Source organism: Micropterus dolomieu, linkage group LG16 (genome assembly GCF_021292245.1).
Source record: "Micropterus dolomieu isolate WLL.071019.BEF.003 ecotype Adirondacks linkage group LG16, ASM2129224v1, whole genome shotgun sequence".
In the NCBI taxonomy this organism is placed as follows: Eukaryota; Metazoa; Chordata; class Actinopteri; order Centrarchiformes; family Centrarchidae; genus Micropterus; species Micropterus dolomieu.
Window position 1 is genome coordinate 8,355,766 of NC_060165.1, and position 27,880 is coordinate 8,383,645.

Consider the following 27,880-nt stretch of genomic DNA (forward strand, 5'->3'; position numbering starts at 1 on the left):
TGAATCAACAGCGCAGCTGATACAGATAAGGGAATGTGTATACCTATTAAAGTATCTACCCATGATACTTCAAAAGTGTTGCGATTACACCGCAGCTTTGATACTCCCTCTATTTGTTTTTACTTGGAGGGTCATTTATTAAAACGCTGAGTGGTTCTAAGTCCTTTAAAACCTGTTTGTGCACGTCTGCTGGTGGGTGCCTATAGATATATGTGTATGTGTGTGTGTGTGTGTGGGCATACTTACACACGTAGTATGTTTTTTTCCATGGCGTCTGTGCCTGTGACACACCCTTCCCAGGGTTCAGCCCATCCTCTGCGTTTGTGTGTGATCCCATGCTAGCAGCTGGTGGGCTCTATAAATAGTGTGAGTTGGGATGCCACTAGAAAGAGAAAGGAAACAAACAACTATCTTGTAGTTCTTTTATTTAATTCTTAGCGTAGGTCAGAGTCATGTTTGAGGAGGAAAGGTATGAGATATTGCCGGCCTCTAGCAGTATTTAAAAACTGATGCACTACTAAAGTTATACTTGGTGCCACATTATTGCATAGCCGGTGCAATTGAAATCGGATTTTCTCAGCACTTTTTCAGCCTCATAAATCCTTCTTCCCATCTTTACACAACCCTGTGATCTTTTCTGTCACTGTCCATCATTTTCGGCATCCAGCACTGGTTGGGCTCCGTGGTGTCCCCCCCGCCTCCCCCCACCATCCACTGGAAGCTAATAATTCTTAGAGCGCTGACTTGTATCGGAGTGCAAATCTGCTGTAGTTTACTTAGTCACGAAATAGCTCCACTTGTGTGTACAATAGGTGATGAAGTCCCTTGTCAGTCATCATTTGAAAGCCTTACACTGAGGATTGCTTTCACTATGCAATTTGTGTGTTTGGGTGTGAAATGAGAATGAATAAATGTGAATGAAACAGTGAGCTTGTGTGCTGCACAGGGCTATACTGTTATGTTTATTTAGGCCCAATGGTAACAGATTGTGTCAGGACCTACTTGGTTTACAGACTTGTACGACTGTTGGCTTGAAGTGTGTGTGTGGCTGTATGCAAGAAAAACCACAGACTTAACAAAAGAACAGAGCGAGCCACCAAAGTAGGATTTTATATCCTAAATTTCGATTACATACATAAAGTCATATCATTGCGAAATGTCTCTGCATCCTCACATGAGTCCATGCTGGATGTGTGTAATCGAGTGTGTGTAAACTATCAGCTAATGGATCTCTGGCAGCAAGTGGGATAATAGTGTTTCCCCCGACCTACAGGGAGAGACAGGTGTGGAGCGCTGCAGAGAAATGAACACAGAAGCCAACAGACACTGTACGTCTGTTAGCACTGTGTTGAATGAGCACCTCCATTCCAGCACATTACAACAGCCCGTCACACCACAGCTGCTGCTTAATGTCACTGTCCTGCGGAGTGACTCATTGATGAGTGTCTGCATTCATATGCGTGCTTTTTGTCACTCTGTTGTCACCCGTGCAGCCCGATTTATGCCTTCTACAGCCACAAACCAGTAGTAGCTTGGCTGCACTGAACAAATTGACTCTTATGTTGCTTCCCGTTGTGAGTTATTTGTCCTAGTGCAGGTGGGGTTGACCTCCAGTCTTGTTAGCAGTTAGCTTGAGGTTAGCCTGATGAGCCAGCCTGTCCACACCCTGCTCTGATCGACTGTGTGTCTGTATGTGTGTGTGTGAGGAGAGTTTAAGGTCCTGAGAAATTACCTCATCTACATCCGAGTGACAGGGCACCTGTGGCCGAACCTCACCATGACTCTTTCACCCCTAACCCCACACACACACATACACACACTCAGTAATACACCTATGACACATTCATGTGCTCAGTATGGTGCAGCAAAGCTGTGCAATCCGACCCATCTCTCTGCTCCTCTTCAACAGTATTATCCCCCTGCGTTTTTCATCTGGCCTCACCACCTGTTGTCAGCTGTATTTCACCGAGCCTGTGCCCTCTGCTGCCTATAGCCTTCTGTTTCCTTCCATAGGCACCAGAGCTTACAGTTGTGCCAGAAGTAGGTATGAGACCAGACCCAACCCTCCCCAGGGGCAGAAATCCTAGACTGATCCAATTACTCCCAGCCGGGGTTTGAATCAAACCGAATCTGCAGCGAGTGGCAACCACTTAATTCAATCTAGAGGCAAAAGTGTAACAAAGTAAACAAGTCAAGCTGTTAAGCTGCAGTGTAGAGAGGGCAGGGTAAATTGGATTGGGCCCAACCAATATGTGTTGAAGCTAGTACATAGCTAGATATTTACAGCATACGTTCAGCGTTACCCCCGTTAAGAATTGCATCATAACGGTGGACCCAGATGCTGCAAAGTGCTATATCAGAGTTTAGGGTGAGGTTAGCGCCTCTTTCCTGCTCTATGGGAAGAGATTACTTTGCCACAGTCACATTTTCTTCTTCTGATTCTGTCTCACAGTGCTACAGCTAACCTCTATCTTAGCAATACAAAAACAATGCTGTTTCTATGTGTTCCGTGTCGTTTACACAGATCATCAACTGGTGAGAATGCTAACGTTTTGCCTGGGACATGCATATTAAGCCTCAGGCGGTTTTTGTATCATTACACAGCACTGAATTAGCACGATATCATGATTGTAGCCATCAGTTGAATAATTAAGACCCTATTTAAGACCTGTATTTCTGAAACAATATTTAGGCCAATGTGAGACACTTAGACTGACCGCTAAAGAATAGATAAGCTAATAACAGTTGTTCCATTTAAACCAAGTGCTTTCTCTACATTTAATAGATTAGGAGAGATCATGGCAGTGAAGACAAACATGAGTGGAGGAGAAAGGCAGTTGTACAGAGACATAAAGAGGGGGCATTTTGGCTATAAATCAATGGGCAGTCACATCTCTCCAAGTCTGAGTGTAAGATGATATTAGTCAGGAAATAGGTGAGAGAAATACATACACACGATTACAGTAAATAAATCAGTACTTCTTTTTTAAATGTAGTGCAGGTCTACAATTAGTTTCCTAAAGGAGGAGGTGACATATTTGACACGTTCTTGCGCCATTGTAAACTTTGGAAACACCTCTGGCTTGCAAGTGTGTGTTGCTGTTGACTTAATGTGACCTTCCACTGCTTTGTTGATATGTACTGTTTCACATAAAGCACTCACCTTGCTGAAACCTGGCCTCGTGTCTAAGGACACACGGCCTGGTTTGGGACCTTTTGACAATTTTGCCTGTCTTTTCACTCTTGCATTACTTTATTAGACTAGTTAGACTTGAGTGTGCCGTTTTCTGTTGTCAGATCGTTACCTTTACTCCCATTTGGAGCTGCCAACAAGTAAAAGCATATAACAGTCAAATGTCCGCTCTCTTTTTTCTCCAGATGGTATCCATCGCGTTGTGGCACTCTGCACGCTGCGTGTCACCATCATCACTGATGACATGTTGACTAACAGCATCACGGTGCGTCTTGAGAACATGTCCCAGGAGCGCTTCCTCTCTCCCCTGCTAAGCCTCTTCCTCGAGGGCGTGGCGGCAGTGCTGTCCACCACACGGGAAGCAGTATTCGTGTTCAACATCCAGAATGACACCGACGTGCAGGGCTCCATCCTCAACGTAACCTTTTCGGCAATGCAGCCCGGAGGCGCCCCGGGTAAAGGGACATTCTTCCCTTCTGAGGAGCTGCAGGAGCAGATCTACCTCAACAGGACTCTGCTGAGGCTGATATCCTCTCAGGAGGTAACATACATACTTAATCAGACACACAGATACACATTCACACAAGTGCAAAATAAGGATAATTCTCCAAAAACTGACCAGGCATTTTAAGGCTCTGAAATGAAAGAAGAACAAATCTATCAATGTGACTGATTTCTCCTTCTCTTTAGGTACTGCCTTTTGACGACAACATCTGCCTGCGCGAGCCCTGTGAGAACTACATGAAGTGTGTGTCGGTGCTGAAGTTCGACAGCTCCCCTCCCTTCATCGCCTCCGACACGGTCCTGTTTCGACCCATCCACCCCATCAACGGGCTGCGCTGTCGCTGTCCGCTCGGTTTCACCGGGGACTACTGTGAGACCGAGATCGACCTCTGCTACTCAGGACCCTGCAAGAACAACGGGAGATGCCGCAGCCGAGAGGGAGGGTACACCTGCGAGTGCCTGGAAGACTTCACGGGTGAGTTTGAATTGGAGGGATGTGGGCAGACTATCAGTGTTAGACTACTAATACTAGAAATTATTACTTTTGATACCTATTATTATTATTATTGATGATTAGAAAGAAATCTTAGTGTCTTCCTATTCCTAAGCTAAACTACAGTATATTGTGCTTAATACAAATTACACAAATAATGATAGTGATAATTGTCTGTGTGCAATAAAGCAACCACAGAAGAACTTTTTCCAAAGAACACTATGAAAGTCTTCTAAGTATGTGCAAGGGCTCATATTCTTCCTGACAAAGGCTTTTATGGCTTGTACAAAACCGCCAAACCGCACTGACAAGTTGTAAAAGCTCTCGTCACCTATTGTTGTAGCTTGAGGTCGACCCCAGTTCAGCAAAGTAAAAACATGTTTTGTAATACTGTAGGTATAGCCACCTGCACACGCACGCACACACACACACACACACATACATACAGTAGATTTATTTCTGTATGGAGGTGTACGGAATGCTGACGAGACTGGTCAAACCAGATCCGTTACAAATATCCCTTCACCCATTCACCAAAACCACATTAGCTTTAATATCTTTAGTGTTTAATGTAAATTTAGAATATTCGTATTTTGTGAAATACTGTGAAAGCAATGCAGTACAGAAAGGTAGCTCTTACTCTCTTTTGGCCACCTATAATCCGTGTTGTTGTCCTCCTATGTGTTTTTGAGATCAGTAAAGATTATTAGCAAATTCTCTTTTAATCCTCATAAATCAGTAAGCCAAAATGGAGACAAGTTTTCAGTACTCAACGGATCAGTGGCTACTATAACTTAAAGCTGCTCTAATTAATATTTTTATACTAACAATAGACAAAGTGTATAATGTGAAAGGGGTCACTTAGTAGTGACAAATTCAGATAATTATCCCGACTGTGGTCCTCCTCAGCTCCATGGGGCATGTTAGCATCTTCCAGCTCATCTTTATTTTAGATTTAAAGCCTGCAGCTTTACTGTTTTGGTTCAGTCTCACCACTATAGTCAGCGTTGTTTCAGGAGTTAGTGGAGACCAAAACAGACCTAAAAGAAGAGTGAATATATGTATAAGTTGGGTGGCCAGAACCAAAAGTCAGAATACATGCTAATATCAATTACCCACTGTGACACATCCAGCAATGTGTCCCTGAGCAAGATACTTAACCCTTGCTCCAGAGGCATGCGACCTCTGACATATATAGCAATTTTACGTCGCTTTGGATAAAAGCATCAGCTAAATGAATACATGGAATGGAATGTTGCAACGTGTATATTTGATGTCTAAATAAGCTACTATTTGCTTAATGACTTGTCATACCAACTTTATAGGGTCACACGATATGTCAGGGTTGTGTTAACAGCTTGTTGCACTACCCCTTAATAACCAAAACATCAATTAATGCAGGTACAAAGTTAGACCATGGAGCTTTAGGCCACTAGTGCTATTTTGAGTAGTAGTTTCCGATTTTGGGGGGGTTTTATATCTCATCGCCTTCTAGCATGTACACAAGTACACATTTACACGGGATAGGGGTTATGAGATGTACATTGTTGCCGATGTTTTTCACGATCTTCTTCTGACGTGGTAATGTGCCAATAAAATTTAGCAATGTGCTAGCCAAAAGGCAGGGAAGATGAAACCTGCTTGCTAGCAAACATGGATGTAAAAATAAAATTTAGGTTTCCAGAGATATACAAAAAATTGGCATTGCAAATGCTTTATGAGGAATGAAATGCTTTGGTTTGCCCTTAAGGGTACACACAGTATTATTTGGTGAGAACCGCTAAATGTGAACATCAAAACTCCACAGGGTACCTTTAATTTAAAACCTGGCTTTTACACCGATGCAGAGAAAAGGACTAAGAACCCTAAACTCTGCCTGGAAGCTGGCAGTTAGTCATTCTGCACAGCATTCACATGGTAGAGGAGCTATGGGAAGCCTCGGAAGCTTTCATCATTCTCATTGAAATTACTTTCCGAAATATTTCCCGTGTCCGTGATCTTCCTCCCATACTTCCCCCTTGTACATCTGATACCTGACTGACTGTCTCTGATTCTCTGTCTCTCCCTAATAGAGTCTGGAGGTCCTCTGACAGGCTTCATAACTCCTCTCCCCCTCTCTCCCAACACTCTGCCTCTCTTCCCCTTCTCTTCCTCTATCTTATCTGATGTAATTACCTGATTATACCTGCCTTTGTCACTCACTGGTCCTGTCTCGCCTACGTCTCCTACTCCCCATGTCCATCCTCTCCACTCACCCATCATATTTCCCTTACCTACATCTCCGTGTCCCCCACTTTGAAGGTCACAGTTCAACTTCAGATAGTCAAGGCCCATCAGGGGCCATTATGGGGCTGATGACAAGGGGGCCGCTGTCCTCCTTGGGTTTCCTACATTACAGGGAAATGGATCCTTATAATTCGTCCTCGAAAAAAGGATTATGCTGAGGAGAGAAGGGCCATTAGCTGGTTCCAGGCTGTGGTGTTGGGGGTCTGTGTGTGTCCTGGGTGGAGAGATCTTGTCTGGACAGCAGGTTGACACACAATACTGCATGGGACACAGAAGCACCTATCACAAATAAAATTACAGTCAGACAGAGGTCTGCTGGTGTATTAGTGGAGGAATTTATATGAGCCGAGGCAGAAAACCGGGCCCAACTCTTTGATTTTGGACAAAGCTACATGGTCATTTAGGAGGAATTTCCCTAAATTAGATAATATAATATAATAAATCTGATAAACATTCAGCCTTCAAGTTATTCACTGAAGGACAGACTCATGGTGACTCACAGAGCTGCATGCATTACTCACCTCACCTTGAGGCTACTGGTCAGTCACTAGATGGACTTGTCAGGTATACTTTTTATATTCCTGTTAATACTTGTCCTGCCACAGCTGACATGATGTTTTCTTCCATCCCCTCACCATCTCCATTCAAATATCACTTCAAATTAGACAATTGCACATCAGTAAAATGTCATAAAGACCCAGGTAGTAGATGCCTATATCCAATTTTAACTGTGAACAGAAAGTTCTTTTCATTCATTATGGTAAATGTTTAAAGAGATGTAGAACTGGTTGAGGGAATGTGGGTACAGAGAAAGGCAATTCCTATATGCAATCTCAAATAATAGGAATATAGTGAATTCATTCAAGAGTAAATGTTTTCTATTACTTCACAACTTCTTAAAAACTCATGCTACAGTGAAGCTAAGATGGATTTAGCTGGTCAGCTATTATCTGATCTTTGTACAGTTTAAAAGTATCAGCAGGAGTTTCTTTCCTTCACACACTCTTTTATAAGTTTTTTCCCCTTGTCACTCCCCTTCCATGCTCCTTACTCCTTTGTATCTCCCACCCTCTCTCTTCTCTCCAAATATGGCCAAATTGTTGCCTAAGATTTTGGCTAAGCCCTGCACTTCCCAGAAAAGGCCTATAAACAGGACTTTGTTGTTGTTTCTTATGTTCAGATGGAGGTAGGCATTTTTTAAAGTGGTGTTTTATAAGGGGCAACATAATGTTACCACTGTTTTATAAGTGTGCTTGACTTATAATGAAAGGCATCTTGTTAAAACAACTGGATTCCAAACAGATGACACATCTGATAAGTCTGTATTTTAATCAAGGGTAGACAACATGCTTCACAGAAAAGATAAAATGATGATAATACATTGATGAGATGATGTGATGACAGGTAATTTATCATTCACATTGCATTACACTGTAATTGTAATACACACCAGACAACAGTGTCTTACAGTATACACAAGGTTTGAAGATGTCACCTGTTGAAACCTGTGCTAAAGGTGTCAACCCCAGTAAAATAAATTTAATTAAAGAATGAACTAACAAACAAACTTGGGAAACTCAGAATTTGTGCAAAGCTGAACCCTCTTTTTTCCTCATAGGCGAGCACTGTGAGCTGAATGCATCATCAGGACGGTGTGTACCCGGTGTGTGTAAGAACGGTGGCAAGTGTGTCAACCGGCTTGCTGGTGGTTTCATGTGCCAGTGTCAACCAGGGGAGTACGAGAAGCCCTACTGTGAGATGACGACCCGCAGCTTCCCCGGACAGTCCTTTATCACCTTTAGAGGCCTGCGGCAAAGGTTCCACTTCACCGTCTCCTTCACGTGAGTTCCTTCCTTCCTTCCTCCTTTAGTTGCTTCTTTCCAGGTTGTTTTCTTTACCAATTAACACAAAGTGCCATCCATTCATTCCCAATGATGATTGATCCTCTATTTCAGTGAGATATAAGACTAATTTCTTGCTGCTGACCATTTGCTTTTTGGCTGTAACTGTCACTGCCAGATTTTATTAGCTAAGTAAGCAAACCGGCTAACTTTTAAATGTTTCCAGGTGACTTGTTTTAAAAGGGGAATCTTGTAAAAGAGCTCTGAAATACGCACTTGATGGCTACATACATGATTGAGATGAAAATACTGAGGCTAAAGCTAACAGGTCCCAGACAACAAGTTGATTAACCACTTAGAAGACATGGAAATTAAGTTGTATTGCCTTTCACAGCTTGTTATGAAAATGAAGGGAGCGAGGTTCATGTGTGACTGATCAGTTTCGGAGACAGATGAGAACTTATACAGCATTTATTTATTGAGCCCGGCCGAGTAGAAACAGTGCCAGCAACCAACGTGTGAACACATGGAATGCCAACACCAAATCTGATGGAAACTTCTTGTCTGGGGATATTTTTCCTTCCTAGACCTACAGAGATTCACTGTCGAAATACGGCTATTGTTCACTCCTCTGTACGCATGTGAAGAATCTATTGGATATTGGTTCAAATCGAGACACTATGCGTACCTACCACTTTCTGCATGGACCCAGTCAGTCCGTCTGTAATGAAACAAATAAAGATAATCTCTACCTTGGGTTACCTAACAAATGGATAACAGTGCATCATTATCAAGACAGCTGCATCAGTCAGTCGACCAAGCAGACAGAGGAGGGGCAGAGTCTGACCTACTGTTTTGGAGCGTTACTGGCTGTCACCTTAGGCTTACTTTAGCTAAGCAATTGATCCTAACATGATCTGGAGAAACCTGTGTCATAATACTCCTAAAATTCCTTAACAGAGCTAGTTAGTTTGATAGGGAAAAATGTAAGATCAGGCTGTTGTGCTTACTGGGTTCTACACAGTGGATGTGCGAATTGAGTTCAAACAGTGCTTTAAAAAATCATGTGTAACCCCACAAACTAATGTAACCTAGCCACTGTAGTTAATAATGTGCTCATTGGCATTGGAGTTAACGCTAGGTTACTGTAGGCAGTATGCTTGTTAGACGGACATGCTAATGATTGCAGCATATGTTAGAACAGATAAACACATTGTTTAATCCATTACTTACACATATGCATTTGTGTTTTTGAAAAGATTTACTCTTAAAATGCTGAGTATTGCTCTTAAAAGTTAGAATAATTGGAATAGCCTGCGTGTGTATTACTTATACAAAGTATGTGGTATTTGCCACCACATTCAAGTAACTTGTTTCCTTTTAAAGAATATTGATGTAGAATAAGATGTATGAAAACATGGGTTTACAAAATCTTAGTTTATTTTTATATTTATTTATATATATATATATATATATTTAAAAACATTTTCTCCCACCTTGCTGCATCAACTTTTCACAGCAAGTACATGTCTGTGATACTTGTTGCAGTGTGTGTACTAAACGGCAATTTAAAGAGTAGTGAGGACCTGCACAAATAAAACCAGATGAATTCAGTGAGCAACTGGGGCGTGTTGAGACATGAATAAACTTTTTTCCATTGTGTCTCCCACCGTTCCTTCCTTTTTGATACATGCATAAGAGTAAAGACGACATACACACACACACACTCTCCATCTGAATTTGCAACTTTATGAAACTGCTGGAGGAAAATAGCCCTCGTTCAGCAAGTTTGCGACACACAGTAAATATTACGTAGAGGAAAGCTTTGAGCGTGTGTTTCGTTACCAGTAACAGGTAAGATGAGTTTGATAATGCAAGGCCGTAGACACTATGACGGTGAGAAAGGTTCACAGTACGGTGAAAACAGGAAAGGCTGTGTGATGAGTTCCCTTATCAGTGTTTGGCTACAGCCATCCTGACTTCCTGCCCCGCTGGCCTCACTGGCATCTGTCGGCTGACTCCTCTGCCCTCACCTTACACTCCTAACACACAAACAGCTACTCTGGTAGGTACTGGTTCATTTAGCAGGTCTTTCTCCCTCTCTCACACGTGGATAGACTCATGCATCACCTAAGGCAGGGGAACTGTTTCCTCTCTGCGGCCCACCGGCTTTACACATCCTGCCTTTCCTTTCTAACTGACTTTTCCTCAAGAGCTCCACGTCCTTTCATCGTTAAGCTATCTGCAAGGTCTTCAACTGTTCAGACAGTCCTGGCCTGTTGAAGTTGGATCGGTGCTTAGAAATGTGACAGGAAACATGAGGTAGAGCTGGAAAAAACTGTTGGAATCCACTCAAAACTTTCTGTGTGAAACATCTATCATTTTATTTTTTTGGACTTTTAAATCTGATGAATACATTTTTATACAACAAAAAGCTAAGCTATTTTATAGGTAAAACAGCATAAACATTTTGGGATTGATTTCATCACTGTAGAATCTAAAAGAAGGCCTAAAATCATATCTGTCTCTGCAGGTTTGCTACCAGAGAGAGAAACGCTCTGCTTCTCTATAACGGCAGATTCAATGAAAAACATGACTTCATCGCTCTGGAGATCATTGACGAGCAGATTCAGCTCACCTTCTCTGGAGGTTAGGCCCCATAATGTGTGCATGTGTGTATGCCAGTGTATGTGCTGTGACCACTTAAAGTAATAGCTGTTAATATCAGCTACATGGTAAGTAGATTAAGGTGTAAGTGCACTTTATCTAAAGTGACTTTCACTTAGAGCCTGCTAAATAACTCATATCAATATCTTTTGACAAGGTTGCGTGTTTTTGTGTATGTGTGTGTTAGTGCATGCGTGTATCCAATTGTACCAGAGTTTGGACATGTTCATTTGTGTGTGTGTGTGTGTGTGTGTGTGTCTGTGCATGTAGGTAAGAGAGATGTGTGTTTTACTGCTTGCCACAGACATTTAACTGGCCAGTAAACTTAGTTAATACACACAAGCACACACACAGGCAAAAACCCATGAGCAGAGGATCACACCCATAATCATTGTTAAAACTGGTAACTGTTGGATTGCAGATCAAACACACATTCTTCGGGTTGTTTTCAGAGTGGGTCTACTTTCCCATGCTACTATACAGTAAGGAATCCAGTTCAATATGATTATGTTGGGTAAAACCCTGTTTGGGAGCCAGGCCAAGTCCTTGCGCCCAACTTCAAATCTGAAATATGACTAAATGCTGAATGCATGACTCATCCAATTAAATACTCAAAATTATGACTCATTGTTAATGAGAGGAGTGGGAGGAAAGTCTTTGAATTGTAATTCTCTTTCAATGCTTTGCTTTCTTTATGTAGCATAGTAAATACATGGGCAAAATAGGACATACAATCACTTACTTAACCACACTATCTGTTTCTCATGTGCACAGCCAGAAAACGGACACATCACTCATTAACTCTCTCAAACACTCGCACACAAAGACACACACATTACTTGTCAGTGTTGCCATACTGTTTACTGATTTCCAGAGTAGTGGATTACTGCCCAGGCTGCTCCTGCCTTTGACAAACAAGAGTAAACCCCCAGTAAATCTGGTGCCATTGTGCTCTACAATCTTCTCACTGAGAGCCATTGATACCACAGACTAATAGTGGCTTTCTCAACAGTTGATTTATGATCGTGTATGTGTGTGTGTTTATATCATGCAAGGCCACAGAGTTTGCCTTCAATGCTAACTTAGCAGTGACTTGTGGAATATGTTCAATTTCTGTGAGCATTCCTCCCCTCATTCAATTACATTAAAGACTGTTGAATCATCTTTTTCTAAATGAAAAGTTGAATTCATAACAAATAAAATGCACCCTTCCTCAGTTCAGCACACTCAGGGGTTCTGCGTTTCTTGGTCTGGTATGACCAGGAGCTAATGTTAACAAGCTTTAGATATAAATGTAAATTGTACATATTACTCCACAGGAGGTAACATGTTTGTTGTTTCCTGCTTATGGTCCCATTCCACCTGCAAAAAAGGTGTCTTATTCTTGGTTCGAAATTAATAATGTAATGGTGTTAAACTGACCTCATCTCTGTAGCTGCTGTTTGTACTCACCCATGTCCAACCTCCCTCTAATCACTTTCTTTCTCCCTTATTCCCTCGTCTTCCAGGGGAGACGAAGACGACAGTGTCCCCCTACATCCCAGGTGGGGTCAGTGACGGCCAGTGGCACTCTGTCCAGCTCCATTACTACAACAAGGTAAGGAGTTAATCAACCAGCCTGCCGGTGGTGCTGCTCCTCCTGCAGGATACAGATTCAGCCAGAAGACTTTATAAAAACTAGAGGTGGAGATTCCATTATTGCCCATAAATGATGTAGCCCGGATTAAAGGTTGAGATCGCAATTAGCTAGTGTTCAGGGTGAGCAAGCTCAGCAGTGATAATATGGGAGTAAAGCTTATGAAATGTGGATCTCTTTGAGGCTACCAAGGCAGTGACCTTGACTGCTGGTTCAGGAGATGATCTAAAGAGTACAAGTTTGTTTAGTGACGTTAACTCTGACATGGTGCTCACCACTCTACTTTAGCCTTTGACACTGGATTATGGTGTAGCTTTTTTGCAAGAAGTGCAGGGGCCTAGCTTCAGCTTCAAGGGTCAAAAGTTCAAAAACTGTATTTTCCCACTAGACAGCTTAAGTATATATGTTAAGGGTGAATTCTCTTTATATGTAGCCTATGGATACTTTCATAATGGTTCGATCTCAATCGAATTTTACTGTAAGACAATCCTAGTTTGTTCACAGTGTCTAACATCCCTTTTCAAGACGTTCCCACGATGGTCTAATGTCTTCTTTACTATGTCCAATCTCAGAAAAGAGACAGCGATTATTTTACAACTTAGCTCATGTATCCACTTCAGCTGTAATGTTATAGTAGAAGAGTGTACATTGCATTGCATCTCTGGTGTTAATTTCCAACAAACTTCCAGAGCCTGCAGGTATAATTGTTATAACATTAAGCCAGACAAAAATAAGATAACACTGGCCCTCTTAACATGTAGGTCCTATAGTTTGTGTCTGGTTGTTGAGTGTACAATCAATCAGGACTTAAAATCACAGGGATTTTCTCTCAAACTGACTTCTACATCAATCTGGTCAGTGGTCTACCATGAAAGAAATGGCAATGTTATGGTTGAAAACGGAGTTAACGCATGGCACTGATAATGGGACGGATATCTTTATTCTTACCTGCCCAAAGATTAATTTTACATTTTCATTTAAAGGTGAAACAATTAATTAAATAGTTTGCCATCTTCCCCAACTGAAGCCAATCAATTTAAGCCCTGTGGACATTTGACACAGTGTGCTAGCTTATTCTATAACTTTTCAAAGCTAATATTCTAACTGGTAGGCATGTGCTATGTGATGTTCTGACAAAAGACATCGACCCTTCTTTTCATGCTCTTTTTTTTCCCCCACTGATCACTTTCCTTTTCTTCCTGGCTCTTCCTTCATGTATCCAATGCTGAAAGCTGTAGCATCACCGGCTTAAGCCAAGACTTCCAGCATCGTATTTCAGGAGCGTGTGTTTTGCACCTTGTTTAGGAGTGTAACCTGCTTCTTGGCCTTAATTCTAGCCTACAATGGACACCATCTCACATTTCACAGGTTGTTCGCCTCTTTTTTGTGTCTCTGAGCTATAGAGCCCATAGCATCCTTGGTAGCGTTGACAGGGAAGTATTCATCAAAGGTGATGAATCGGGCTAGCATACAGTATTGTGTTAGCTGAAGGGTCACATCTGTATCTATTGTTTGAGGTGTATTTAGGCTGTATGGCTGCCTCTCGGCCTTTATGATGCTGGAGACAATAACTTAAGCCTTGTAGTGCTTTGGCAATGTTGCTGCAAGGCTCCTAACTACTACAGGTATTACTTGCAGGGCACAGTCTGTTGGCACTGAAGACCTCTTTGTTTTGTTTGTCTGTTGGGCTGTCTAGTGATGTCTCCATGGAATCTAGAGATTAATTTCCACGTCCTAACAGATTTCCTGCTTTGTTCCTTTTCTTTTTTATTTAGGTTTGCTGATCCTATAGGCTTCCTCTTTGGAGACTGTGACATGCAGATACAAGTAGTATGCACACAAACTAGTGTTATTAGCATGTCAAAGCAGGGGACGTGTGTGTTCCAACAACATCAGTCTTAATGCCGCACGGTGATCTGCAAAGCAGGTGACACATTCCATTGAATTAGCCCGAGGTTGACTGTGTTGAATGATCAGAAGTTGGATTGACTGATGGTAATATAATCCAGTATCAGTTGCTGGAGGGATTAGTGGAAATGTATATGGCAGAAAGCAGTAATGTTCTCACAATAGATTAGACGTGTTGACATGTGAATGTATGGACGTGAATTACGGCACACATATGTCCGCGGCACTCACTTTTAGATTCACACACACACACACACACATTTGTCTGTGGGTAGCATTGCTTGCATAGCCCAGAAAGACTAGAGAGAAGATCAGTGCTCAAACTGCGATGTAATCCAGATTCATGTCATGCAAACCTGCACACACTCACACACATATATAATGTTCTCTCTGTGTCCGTATGTTAAAATTCTGGGTGCTTTTGAGGGATTTTCATAAACGATGAGATTTGGACAAGATGGCTTCTGGTGATTTATTGTTTATGAGATCAGTAGCCAGTTGCACCAGCTAATTTCAAACATAGCCTAGCTGTAAAATAAGTGTCTACTAAGTGGACATTTATGTATGTCTAAATGAAATCAAATTTGCATATCACAAAAATACCACTTACAAAATATTATTCCAGTAATCCCTAAATAACCAAATAGTGTCACTTAGGTTAGCATAATCTAAAATTTATCATTTTAAACTTCATGAATGCTACTAGCTCTGAAACATATATTGCTATGAATGCTTATCTAAGTATAACAAAATAATAATATATTGTTGAGCCCTCTAAAACTGTTGTTTTTGGCAGTTATGTTTCAACTTGTGATGCTTCTGACTTTCTGTTCAGTTATTTTTTGTGAACAGCACTACAGGTTTTTACAGGCCAACTGATTTAGACATTAGTTAAGTTTAAGACATTTTTTAATGGTGTAACCCGTAAATCACTAGTTTGAAACTTGCTACAAGTTAGTAAGAACTTAGGAAGGACTCTGCACATAAACCTAGTAATACTATAGATTCATGAATAGCTGGCGCAACCCAATCCAGTGTTGTTCTTCCCGCATGAGCCCCAGTTGGTTTTTAACGGTCCTAGCAGCACAATACACACATGCACGCACAGACTGTGATTTATTGGGTCAGATGATGAGGCGGTTGAAGCTGTCCAGGACTGTACAGGAGCCCCCTTTTTAAAGCCGCTGCTGCTCTCTTCAAAAGAACCAGGGTGCCTCTGCTCAAAAACAGAGGTCAGAGGTCGGGGGGAGGGTTGGCATGACAACAGACACGGACTTGCCATTGTTGCAACGATCTGGGTCGATTGGAAAGCATGTGTTTGCATCTATGGGGGGCAAAGACAAATAAAAAGCTACCGTGTGTGTGTGTTTGAATGTGTGCGTGTTTGAATGTGTGCATATGTCCGTACTGCTATTAGAGATGTTACACAATAGAAGTGGAAGGATAAAGGCATTTTTGAAATTCCATGGTGCAGCGTCTCAATGACAGTTGCCTGTGTCAGCCAGACAGATCTAAACAGGAAACACATTCACACATACACATGCAGAGATAAAGCGCGTGGATGGTTCTTGGAGCAGGAGGAGGTTTTGTCTTGGGAAATGATGTCTCTTGTTGCAGGAAATGATGTCATTTAGCTGGATACTGGGCAGGATGTCAGTTGTTTCATCACTATATCCTGCCAGGCCACCTGTATGGATTGCATCAAGATTGAATAGATGCCCAACAGACAAGGAATACTTGATTATTATTTAAATTTCTGTAATCTGTAATCACACCATAACTGTTACAATTCAAAAAAGTATTATTTAACAATACAGGTTTTGCCTTGAAAGAAACCTTACAAATTAAGTTGAAAGTTTAATCTTGACCTTGTAAATATTATATTGACAGAAAAATCTTAACTCAAGGTATACATACTAGCTTGTAAAGTAGCTTTCTACTATAAACTCCCTCAGCGGATAAAGATCTTCAGGTGCATTTGAAAGCTGTGGAAAAAGCTAAAATAAATTATCCCTGAGTCAGTTTGATTTCACTTTAGAACCATGAAAGCAATAAACAAGAAGGAATTTGCAGGAATCTTAATTATATCTGTATTCATGTTTCATCAGCCAAGTATGGAAAAATGCTTATGAGTGAAACACCAATTAACTGTAAACCACAGCTAGGAATAAACTATAATTAAGTTCCATGTGATCCATCGACATGGTGCCAAATTCAGTGAAGCAGAGCATGACTGCAGATGTGACATGCCTGTGCGTTTGCAGTATTTTTTTACTGGCTGCTTTACGCTGCTCGCAGGCTTGATGTTAGACATGTTAATAGTGTTTCACTGGCTAATATGGGCTAGGATATTTACAGCAAGGGTGTGCAGACGACATTCCCAGACAGGCTTATCTGGCTCTTATCACCAGCGAGTACCAAAAGTTCACTCTTTCTGCTTCTGCTGTTCCTCCCTCGCTCTCACTCTGGTGCTGCTTACATGGCAGAACTTTAATCATCAGAACATAAGTGCAAATTACTCCACAGCATAGCTTGAAGTACTTTTTAAATATGCCGTGTGTATTTTTGCATTCCACCTCTGCTGAGCTTCAAAATTATCCAAGATCCAATTACTCTGAACACTCTTTGTATTTTGTCTCTGTCTCTTTGTTGATGCTTCAGGGTTTATTGGGCTTCTAGGACAAACTGATATGCAATCAAACACACACTCCAAGGCTTCTATACATGCATGCAGTGAATATTTGCTCTTAAAATAAATACTCTGCTTGTAATATTTAGTTTTGGATTTATCATCCATCTACATCACACACTTCATCAGCTTTGCATAGGGATGAACAGTGTGCCTACATGTCTGTTATAATGAGTTTTGACACAGACACGATCGTAGGTTTGTGTATTTTCTCTGCTAAGTGCTTCTCTGCTAAGGTTAAGTAGTTATTTTTTGAGGTGAAGCCCCAAACTCTGCATTCCCCGGCAGGGTGTGTTTTTAAAGGAAGAGGCCATGTTATTCTTTGTTCTTCTTGACGCAGGTTTCCCCAAACCTCAAACCCTTAAGGTTATCATCACACATAAACACACACACTGCATTTTAAACACCAGGAACTGCCATTTTACTAACTGTAATCCATCATCCAGTATCTGTGAATTAAAAAAAAATAGATACAGTGCCTGCTTTTGATCTCTGATTGTCATAATTATAACAAAGTAATCTAGTACTGCAGCATGTGAACATGCGTTTTGTGTCAGTGTGGTGTGACAACGTGTTGACATGAGGAAGCAGGTTTTGGGCTTTCACATGCTTGGACCACAAGGAATATTCCCTGTCCTTTTCCTGCTGTAAATTTCACCTGCCCTTGGCATAACAAAGTATTTTCACAGTGTGGTATAAATCTGCCAGAGACATCTTCGTCAGAAGTGCATGAGTTGTAGCCTATTGTGTGAGGTGGTGGGAGAGATGTTTTTGAAGTGGGCTGTGTGGGAGGAAGTGCGTTTTACTTTGGATGTCGTTAATTGTTTGCAGATTTGCTGGTAGCAAACCCAAAACCACAAACACTTCAGCGTGCATGCCTCTGTACGCACACATACGCTACATTGTAAATGTATACATTTCACATGCTTTTTTAAGGGAAATGAATAAATTTTTTTCTGCACACGCAAATAAAGTAAAACTCAACCCCTCCCCCCCCCCAACTGGTGCGATGAGACTTTCACATGACAGTAGAAATAAACACAAACATCCAACACACACTTGGTTGTGGGCTGCAGGTCTAACGCGGTGTGTGTGTGTGTGTGTGTGTGTGTGTCTCTCTCTCACGGTGTCTCTCTCCCAGGAAGGGGGGAGTCTGATGGACTCCAGTGGGGCTCTGCGGCTCCCGCTCTATACTGCCTGGCTGGAGCTCAATCAGAAGGAGGTAACCTCTGACCTCTAGCCTAGTCCCCACTGGTGCTTCCCCCCCCGGGGTCTCATTCTCTGCTTCTAGTACAGACTGGACTAACTCTACTGAGCATGCTTACCTCACATATACAGAGGTAACATTGCCTCTCACGCTAGGGTGTGAGCTCTAGTTTAGCCTGGCCCTGGTCTGGTCTGGACTATAAAAGAGGCTCTTATACATTTTGGTGTGGTACTTCTGCTTTTGGTTTGGCTGTAGAATGTTTGTGGACCTCGTAGTTGGTAGTTCCAATGTGACCTGGCTTTCTTCTGTTTCTGCTACTTTTTTGATCGGCTTCTCACCACAAACGGAACAGGGACCCATTAATCAGAACATTGCTCCTACTGATTGAGAACTCGACTCCTTTTATTCAATGTACAAAACAATCTTTTTCTGCCTGCATGTTCAGGTGCTTTTACAATCTTCTTTTAAAACAACATTAAGCACAGATGGAATGAAATGAATTAAATTAACAGAACAAGTTATTTTAAGTTCAAGGAGCTTGAGTATGTCTTTAAGCAGATCTGTGTATATGGAGTGCAGATAAAGAGTATCAAATTCAGGTGCTTTTTATTTTGGGATGACTTTTCCGCAGTCCACATGTTAATAATGTTAGTGTAATTAGTGCTTTTTACTTACATCAACATATCCCAGTGTGAGTTGTGCAAAATTGTCTTGATGTTACTCTAGAGGAGTCAGAGGTCAGGGCCTGTATTTGTGAAGCAGGTAGGGACAGTTACGGGACATATATCCAGCCTTGTTCTGTCCAGTTGCAGAACATCTCTCTCTCTTATTGAGGACTTGCTTCCTTGCATTTCTGCTGCATCTTTCTGACTCCTATTCAACAGTTTTGCATGTGCACATATATTTTCTTCATCTGACTCAGTGGCCTTCTCTACAGCTCTCATAACTACAAGTGAACCAGTGGTATATAAACAGGAATGACACAGTAACAGCTGTCTGTCAACTCTCACTTCCTCCATTGAGGTTCGCTCAGGTGAAATAAACATGTCTGAGCATTGGCAGGCAGGCAGACAGGTAGGTAGGTAGACTCCCAGGGAGATTGTGTTTTCCTTGGCATCAGAGCGGCGGGCTGAAACAGCAATTCTGTCAGGGAGGATTAACAACACTCAGAAATCAAAGATGGCTCTCCTAATGAGCAAGATAGCAAATGTCTCTGGGCTCATACGCTTCTGTTAAGACTAACATAGTTTAAAGGATTAAATTTTAGATTGTATCCTTAATCTACTCTTGTTTTACACTAAGATCCTGAGTGGTCATTATTAGCTGGTATTAATTGGAGAATTAAACTAAATAATAGTTAAATATCTTTTCAGTGGAACAGATTTCAGGTCCCAATTTCAGGCTTCAGCACATGTTGTAGCAACCTTCTACAAATTGTGTGTGTGGCAGGGTTAAAATGATCCTTAAAACGCTTTAGTCTGATAAAGTAAAGTAACGTTAATGAATCATCACATAATTTGGGCTTCCATAATTGATTATTGAATACAGAAATTGTTTGTAATTTTTTTTCTGAGAATTGTCAAATTATGATATGAAAAAAATTATGTTTCTTACTGTGGGATGCACCCCCTTGCTTATTCACGGAGACACTAATGCAAGCATCAGATATGTTCAGCCTGGAAGATCAGCTCGGGGTCCTGCATTTGCAGATAATGTAACACATTACATTGTCTAGTAGATGGACAGAACTGCCAGGCCGAGCATATCTGGTACCTACACCAGGACCCTCTGCCTTTATATATGGCTTACACAAAGTTTTTTCGTCATTCAGCTACCTCTTCTCGGTTTAGAAGCCAAGCTATTCGAGGACACTCTTGAGCGATTCTCTTCCTACGGCATACCTCAACACTAACTAGCTAAACTGTCCTCAAATTGTGGGGCAAATTGTTGGTTTCCTAAAAATATTGTATCTTCTCTACTTGCTAGCATGTTGGTTTAGCTACACCTAGCAAGCTAAGAGCACCTAGCGCCCAGCAATGAAGGTGGCTGTTCCAGTCTAATGACAGTTTAGCTAGTTAGCCTCCAAAGGCAGGTAGATAATGACTTGGCTTCTAAAGCAAGAAGGGGTGATTGATGCCATATATAAAGATGGAGGGTCCAGATGCAGATGTTATGACTGCTAGCCACTCAGTCTTAAAACACCCACATCAGTTGAACCTTTATGCAGACGTTTATGTGTGTTTGCCTAGCAAGTTACTAGTCAGTAGGAACAGCAGATGTGTACAGTATTGTGTTATTAAGGAACAAAGATAAAGCTGATAAATCTGTCACTCTGCCCTCATACATGACTGCTTAACTGACTTCATCTCTCTCTCTTCTGTTCACTTTAACTCATTTTTACATTCCTTCCTCGCACTCCTGTGATGTAAGGGAGTGTGTGTGTCACTGAAAGGAGGGAATTTCACACACCTCACCTAGCATGACCTAAACCTCTTATTAACATTGAGAGAGGCAGACCGACAGTGGAATTTGGAGGAGGGGGTTCTGAGAAAGTGTAGATGTGAAGTTGAGAGAGAGGAACATTCGTATAGTTTATAACCACTCTAAACTCCTGGAACTAATGTGTCTTCCTCCAACTCTTCTTCCATCTCTCTGTCTCCTCATCTTTCTCTCTTATATTTTTCCACTTATGTATACCTCTTATCTCTTATATGATCCTATCAAGGTCATTTTATTTGTGCCACTGCTTTTACTGCTAAACATTAGCATCACTCCAAGTGATCCTTAATTGCTTTATGCTGTTCTCTCTACAAGGCTGTTTAGATAATGGTTAAATAGTTAGTGTATCATACAACAGCTGTCAGATTTAGATTAGATTTTTATAGATTTTGTAGGAATTATTAGGAATTTCTTCCAGGAATATTTTACAGTAACAGAAAGGAATTTGATTATTTGACTGTCAGAGCCATAATTCATATTAACTTTTAAAAGCTGCCTATTATTTGCTTGCTACATTTAAGGTAGTTCAGTATTTTGGGAAAGACGCTCATTCTTGTTCTTATCAAGAGTTAGATAAGAAAATTGAAGCCACTCTGATATTTGTGCGCTAAATATGAAGCTAGAGCCATGCGGGAGTTGAACATTTTTACACTTCAACTTTTGTATGAATTAAACAAAATATAACATTGATTAGTGATCTTTAGTGGTGATGGTTGGCAGATTTTATTACCTTAGGAGAGAGCCACACTAGAGTTTTCCCCCTGCTTATCTAAGCTAACTGTCCACCGCAGCTGCATATTTAACTGACAGACATGACAGTATTATTGATCTTTTAATTTATTTTTGGCAAGTAAGTGTATTTTCAAAGTTTTACTTTAAGGATAGACTATCATTACTCTATAATTTTGTTTGGAAACGAGAACGATTTTTTTCCATCATCTTTGCATATTCTTTGATAATGACACGTCTGTACAATTGTATTGCATGATAGCAGTGTTAAATATACAAACTTTTAAGTTAGTGAGTCATGATAAATCATGCAGAATAAGTAAGAGACAAAACCTGTCTGTAAAGTATGCTTTTTAACAAGTGGTTGAAAAAACATAAATTAGAAGGTAATCCCCATTGATGTCACTATAAAGGCAGGTGGCTATGTTTGTCAAGTTGTAAAAGGAATTTTCTCAAGCCTTCCAAATAGGATACAGTTACATTTACCTCAGTTTTTATGTCATACACACATTTATTTTGCTGCTTGAAAGCTAATAGCCAACAATGGCCGCTGTCCCTCTGTTACACTGATGGATAGAGGTGTGATGAGACGATGAAGACAGCAGTAACATATAGGCTTGAACACGGGACATCGCAGCCTTGTGTAAAGCCTTGGGGAACTGTGTGTGTGTGTGTGTGTGTGTGTGTGTGTGTGTGTGTGTGTGTGTGTGTGTGTGTGTGTGTGTGTGTGTGTGTGTGTGTGTGTGTGTGTGTGGTGTGTGTGTGTGTTTGAATAATTCATACTTCTTGGTTTACATAGCCAGAGGGCAGGTGAGGTAATGTGGACATGACAGAGTCTGTTGCTGCCAGAGGGAAGGTGGGACACACTAGCCTGTGCATGACATGACCATAAACAGGGCCAACTTTACATACACACACAAACACTGATATTGATGTTGGTCCAATTCCTAACTTTATCTTGGCTCCAGTTTAGGTTGCAGCACTAAAACAGTTCCTTGATGGCTATTATATATATATATATATATATATAACTCAGCAAAGAAACACAGCGTGCACAAACACCTTAAAGCATCAGGTGATCACATTTAAAATACCCAGCCAGTGCAACCAGGAGTCGGCGAAACAATTGCTTTTCCTCTGGCGAGTCCAAATAAAACACAAGTGTGTGTGTGCCCTTTTTCCTTTATTATCGAAGTGAACTGTTTGGCCATCTGCAACTCCGCCAGCCGCTTCCTGCCTCTCACACACACACACGAAAGCTTGCCATTTGCTCACTAAGCGCACACGCTTAAACACATTCTGCAGACATCCTTCCCATAGTCCTCAAACACACAAACAAACACATAATCACCGCCGAGGATTCCCTCTATCCCACCCACAACACACACACACACACACACACACATATTAGTTGATCATTTTGACAGTGTTTAAGGTCTTTTCTGGCTAAGCTGTCAAACTGCATGTAACTCAATCTGTGCAGCAAGGCTCTTTATCCTGGCCGCGGGGCTGGTTGAGTTGTCATGTCAGCTTTGACAGACGGCCCGATGGTAGTAGAGTTGTCAATGTGTGTGTTAGTGAGAGGAAGGGGGTGTTTGTGCGCCTGGGTGGGTCTTTGTCCTGTGTCTGCGTGTAGACGGGGTGTCGCTGTGGAGCGAAAGTTGTGTTTTGGTGTATGTTGAAGTTTTGGTGTGTGTGTGTGTGTGTGTGGGCACGCTCCTCAGTCCACTCGTGTACACTGCCCTCCTCGTCTTTGTCGCTAGCTGTGGGGATCAAGTGTGTTCCCATGGCTGCAGCAAGCCTATCGCCCCTGGAGACGACACCTCAGAGAGAGGGAATCTTCAGCAGCCCCGAGTCAGGGGGAGGGTAAATAAGAGACTCTCATGGGACCCCCTCAAAGTGAGGGCCAAGTGCCCTTTAAAACCATGGGGGGGGGGGGGGGGGGGGGAGGGGGGGAACACCAATGTTCAATTTAGGACAAGATGTAAGAGATAAAGTAGGTTAAAGTAAAGCTTGAGTGTAGCTTGAAGCAACAGAGGCTTAGATATCCTGACTTTTAGTTCTTAGTATGGATTAAACTCCAAAAACTCTGCTTCTTATGCTTCCTATAAATCAGCCAATTGCACAGTTTAGTTCAGTCGGCATGTTAAATGCCAACGTCTTTAATACTCCATGTCCCAAATGTGTCCTTCTAGTACTCTTAATCACTTCAAGTGTAAAAACTGTTGAGTACCCCTTTAAGAGAGGCTTAGTAAATGTTTTGTCTAACATTGGTTCCATTATCACGCTTCAGGTTTTGATATTGTTTTGAATCAAAGCGTGTGTAATTGACAGTATGCACTGATGATCAAAGCGCGTGTGATTGACAGGTTGTATTGCCGTGATTCATCCATGCACTAAGTGTTTGTGAATGTGTGTGTAAAAGTGGCGTGGGAAGTGTGAGTATGAGCCCGAAGGAGTTACTTACTAACAGCTGCAGTAATGCCCCTATACCCACTACTACACACAGTACACAGATACCCTAAATACATGTCATTTAGCACTTACATAGCGTGTACATGTGTATATGAATTATCAACACGTATAACAGCTGCACCGCTTGAGATTTTTTGGGCTGTAGGTCCATTACGTACGCCATCTGGGTGTCTCTCTGCCATGTTTTGCTTCCTGTCTTTATCTCAGCCCATCCTCGCTTGACTGAACTCAAAAGAGATGATAAGATTGTAATCCACCTAACTACAGATTCCTCTGTTAGAAGAGTCACCGACTGAGTGATTTTCTCTGTCAGACAAATTACCTTTTTTGGCCCTTGAAAAGCTTACATTCAGTTATCACACTTTCCCTCTCGTTTTCATTTCCCCACTGGTTTTGAAATGTAATTTGAGTCATTGTTTGACTCAACCCACATTTGTGAAAAAAATACATTCATTTATAGATTTTTAAGGGAATGTGTTTATTTTAAGAAGCTGTTTTAACAAACTACAAAACATACTGTCAAAGCATAATGACCAATCACTAGGATTTCTTTTTACTTCTGTTCTCTACTGTGATTTTGGGCATACAAAAGAGGACCATGGCTATTATTTCCTACTCTTTTGCCCAATCTATTCTTCTTTTTCCACTGATGAGCTTCTTTGAACATTTTTGATTATTTGCATTAGGGTCTTCATTGTAGCTGCATGCTGCCAACCTTGTTTTTTTTCTCCTACAGGTTCAGTCTGCAGGCTTTGCTGCTTTATGAACAGACCCAGATCTTTTTTTATTTCTCCTCTTGCGCACACTTGAGCAAGTCCCTTGATCCCTCACCTGTGTGAAGCTGACGTAACAGATTCCCCCAAGCGCAGTGTTTCACCACAGGCTGCTGTCTTGTCAGTTCTAGAAGTTCAATCCAAGTTACATAACACACTAAATCACGGCGCTCAAAGAAGGCCTGTCCTACTTTTCTAATTTAAATTATGCTACTTCACCCTACAGAGGGAGGCCCCGGGAGTTTACTGGTACGCGTTGGCTGCCTGGAAAGACATTAGATGTTAGGAGCTGAGGGTAACTAACACAAGTAAGCACCTGTAGATACTGTGCAGAGGAGGCGATTGACTGGTTGCCAATGACAGGGGTGTGGTTTCCTACTAGCATGATTGCTATACATACTCCACATACAAGCTGATTATAGACAGACACAAGCAAAACAGATATGGCTCCTGCGGCTCGCACTATCTGTTGTCACACTTCCACAGGAAAGGGATCAAATCCTCCCACAACTTGCCCACACACTCTCTTTCTCTCGCATGAATATCTGTGTGGCATGAGTTTGCTCGTGACACTGCATGCGCGTGAGTGAAAAATAAAACTCAAAATGAGATTAGAAGCAACAGAGAAAGAAAACAGCAGTGGAGTCAGAGGTGCACTGCTGTTCAGTTCAGCCTTCCTGTTCTTCTTTATGGAAGGTGTTTTTGGTGGAATCACTGGAAACAGGGCACGTTGAAGGGAGTGGCAGCGACAAACTCCCTGTGGGTTGGAAAATATGCCCGGACCGGAGCCCACCTGAGCCAAAATAGAAGACACTGCACCCCTCTGTTGCTCATTTTCTACCCGTCTGCCAGTTTCTCTTTTGTCTGTCTGTTTCAGTCTCTTATTTCTGGTCTGTTCACCTCCCTATTTTTGTCTTTCTCTCTTTCTTTTCTTTTTGTCGCCCTCTTTTTTTCCCCCTCTTCCTTTGTTTGCGGTCTCTGTGCCCCACCAGTATCTCATTACTCTAATCCTATTTATGAAGGAGACACACACATGCACACACGGTATTTCTATCCATGCATCTCTTTTTCTTTCAGCATCTCTTCCGTTTCTTTTATCAGTGTTTGTCTCTCATATTAAAAAAGACAAAATGACTGAAATGAACTAATGTGTACAATTTATTCAAGAACAAAATTATCTTTGTCCTTCATTTTCATTGAGCTATATAGATGCGCCACCGTAGTGGTTTGAAAGACTCTCATGCTATCGCTCAAACTGTCAACCTCTAAACAGCCTCGTGTTAACACTGCGCTGTGATCAGATCTGGGATCTGTAGTCCCATGGTTGTGTGTTGATATAGTCACAATTTACGATTCTCTGAGGAGAGACAGCAGACAGACTCATCATTTTGATCTATTGTATGCCACTCATCGCAAGAAAATGTAATGTAAACACTACTAACACTCATTTTACTGTATATATGTTGGACAAACCATCTTTATTTGTCTAAAGAGAGTTTATTTTATGATGCCTTTACAACCTCCTGTGCTGTAATTCACTTTTATGGCACCAATGAAAAGAGGTGTTATTCAATTGGTGGAAGCATTTCTTTTTATTGAACTCCTCAAATTCCTTCTGCTTCCTGTTCCAAGTCCTCTATTGTTTAGGAAACACACCGTCGAACTTCGGTCTCAGGTTAGATATTACAAAAACTAAAGCGATTTGGTGGCCTGATTTTCTAAGCTGATCCACATTTTCTCAGATCAACATTTGTCGGCCACAGGCCTTGATTGAGGAATTAGCCTACTTTGTAATCATTAGGTGTGAGATAATGCACAATGGGCTATTTGTCATCTTAAGCCAAGAGAGGCCTGTGTACTTCTACTCCAAGTCGGGTGAAGTCAGCTTGACGTTGTTTGTGTAGCGCTGATCTGCACTAAAGCTGCCGTCCCAGCCAAGTTTCTCACATTGAAAGAAATAAAAAAAAAAAATCGAGCATTAAATATTTTGCTGCATCTAGTCAGTTGAGGCATATTACACTAAAAATACACTGTAAAAAATAATTTTGGCACTCAGGTAGGCAAAAGCAGACCGTAAATGTGATTCCTTGTTGCGTAGACCTGTGTTCTTTTATGTCAGATATACGCCCACAACCCTGTCAGATGAACTTAAGTCACTAAACTCATCATGTTACACATAAAACTAAATCTATTTCAACTTATAATGACATAAAAGTGGATGTAATAGTTGATGCTACAATATTGTTTTCATACAATTTAACTGTCAATATTGAAGTCAGTTTGTTTAACTTTGCATTTGTACTAATGCCATTTGTAGAAGCTGGACTTTAACCATCTAACCATTACTTTTAGTTAACTGTTTTAACCATCACCTATTCCTTTGTTTTATTCCAACCCTTTATCCATTAGCTAACTACTAATTACTGTTAGCTGTGCATTTTAACCATTTATCCATTACCTTTAGCCTTCTGCTATCTATTTAATAAACTATTCATCCATTACATTAAGCTAACTTTTTCTCTTTGCTTTTCTGCTTCCCTGCTTATTGTTTGTCACTTAATCCCAAATTGTGGTGTTTCCATTTACAATTGATTGACATTGTTGTTTCAAAATATACACTTTAGCTACTCTACAGTCACCACAAGTACCCCCTGGGGTGAATGTGGAATTGCTGGTGTAGAGAATCTTATATAAAGATTGTTGGATTCTTAGAGATTTACCTGTTACACTATAATTTGTAACAGTTGATGAATAACTGAATGCAATCTTTATTTTATTTTTCAGCCGAATATTGGGCGCCTAGGCATCCCTCATGGACCCTCTGGAGAAAAGGTGGCCGTGGTCGCCGTAGATGACTGTGACATCTCCATGGCGATTCGCTTCGGGAAGCAGATCGGCAACTACTCCTGCGCTGCCCAAGGCACCCAGACCGGACAGAAGAAGTAAGCTGGAGTCTGTCTTTCTCTTTCACTCACCTTTT

The 27,880-nt window shown here is 41.3% G+C and overlaps 1 protein-coding gene across 6 annotated transcripts in view; it reads left to right on the forward strand.

Moving 5' to 3' along the window:
* Nucleotides 1–27,880, forward strand: part of celsr1a (cadherin EGF LAG seven-pass G-type receptor 1a) — a 94,328-nt gene that overhangs the window by 33,697 nt on the left and 32,751 nt on the right. For all 6 annotated transcript variants that reach the window (XM_046072451.1, XM_046072449.1, XM_046072453.1 and 3 more), the window contains exons 2-7: nt 3,379–3,734; nt 3,884–4,172; nt 8,095–8,317; nt 10,851–10,966; nt 12,493–12,581; nt 27,685–27,842. In XM_046072451.1, the coding sequence (XP_045928407.1) occupies nt 3,379–3,734; nt 3,884–4,172; nt 8,095–8,317; nt 10,851–10,966; nt 12,493–12,581; nt 27,685–27,842 (1,231 nt within the window). The remainder of the gene's footprint in view (nt 1–3,378; nt 3,735–3,883; nt 4,173–8,094; nt 8,318–10,850; nt 10,967–12,492; nt 12,582–27,684; nt 27,843–27,880) is intronic.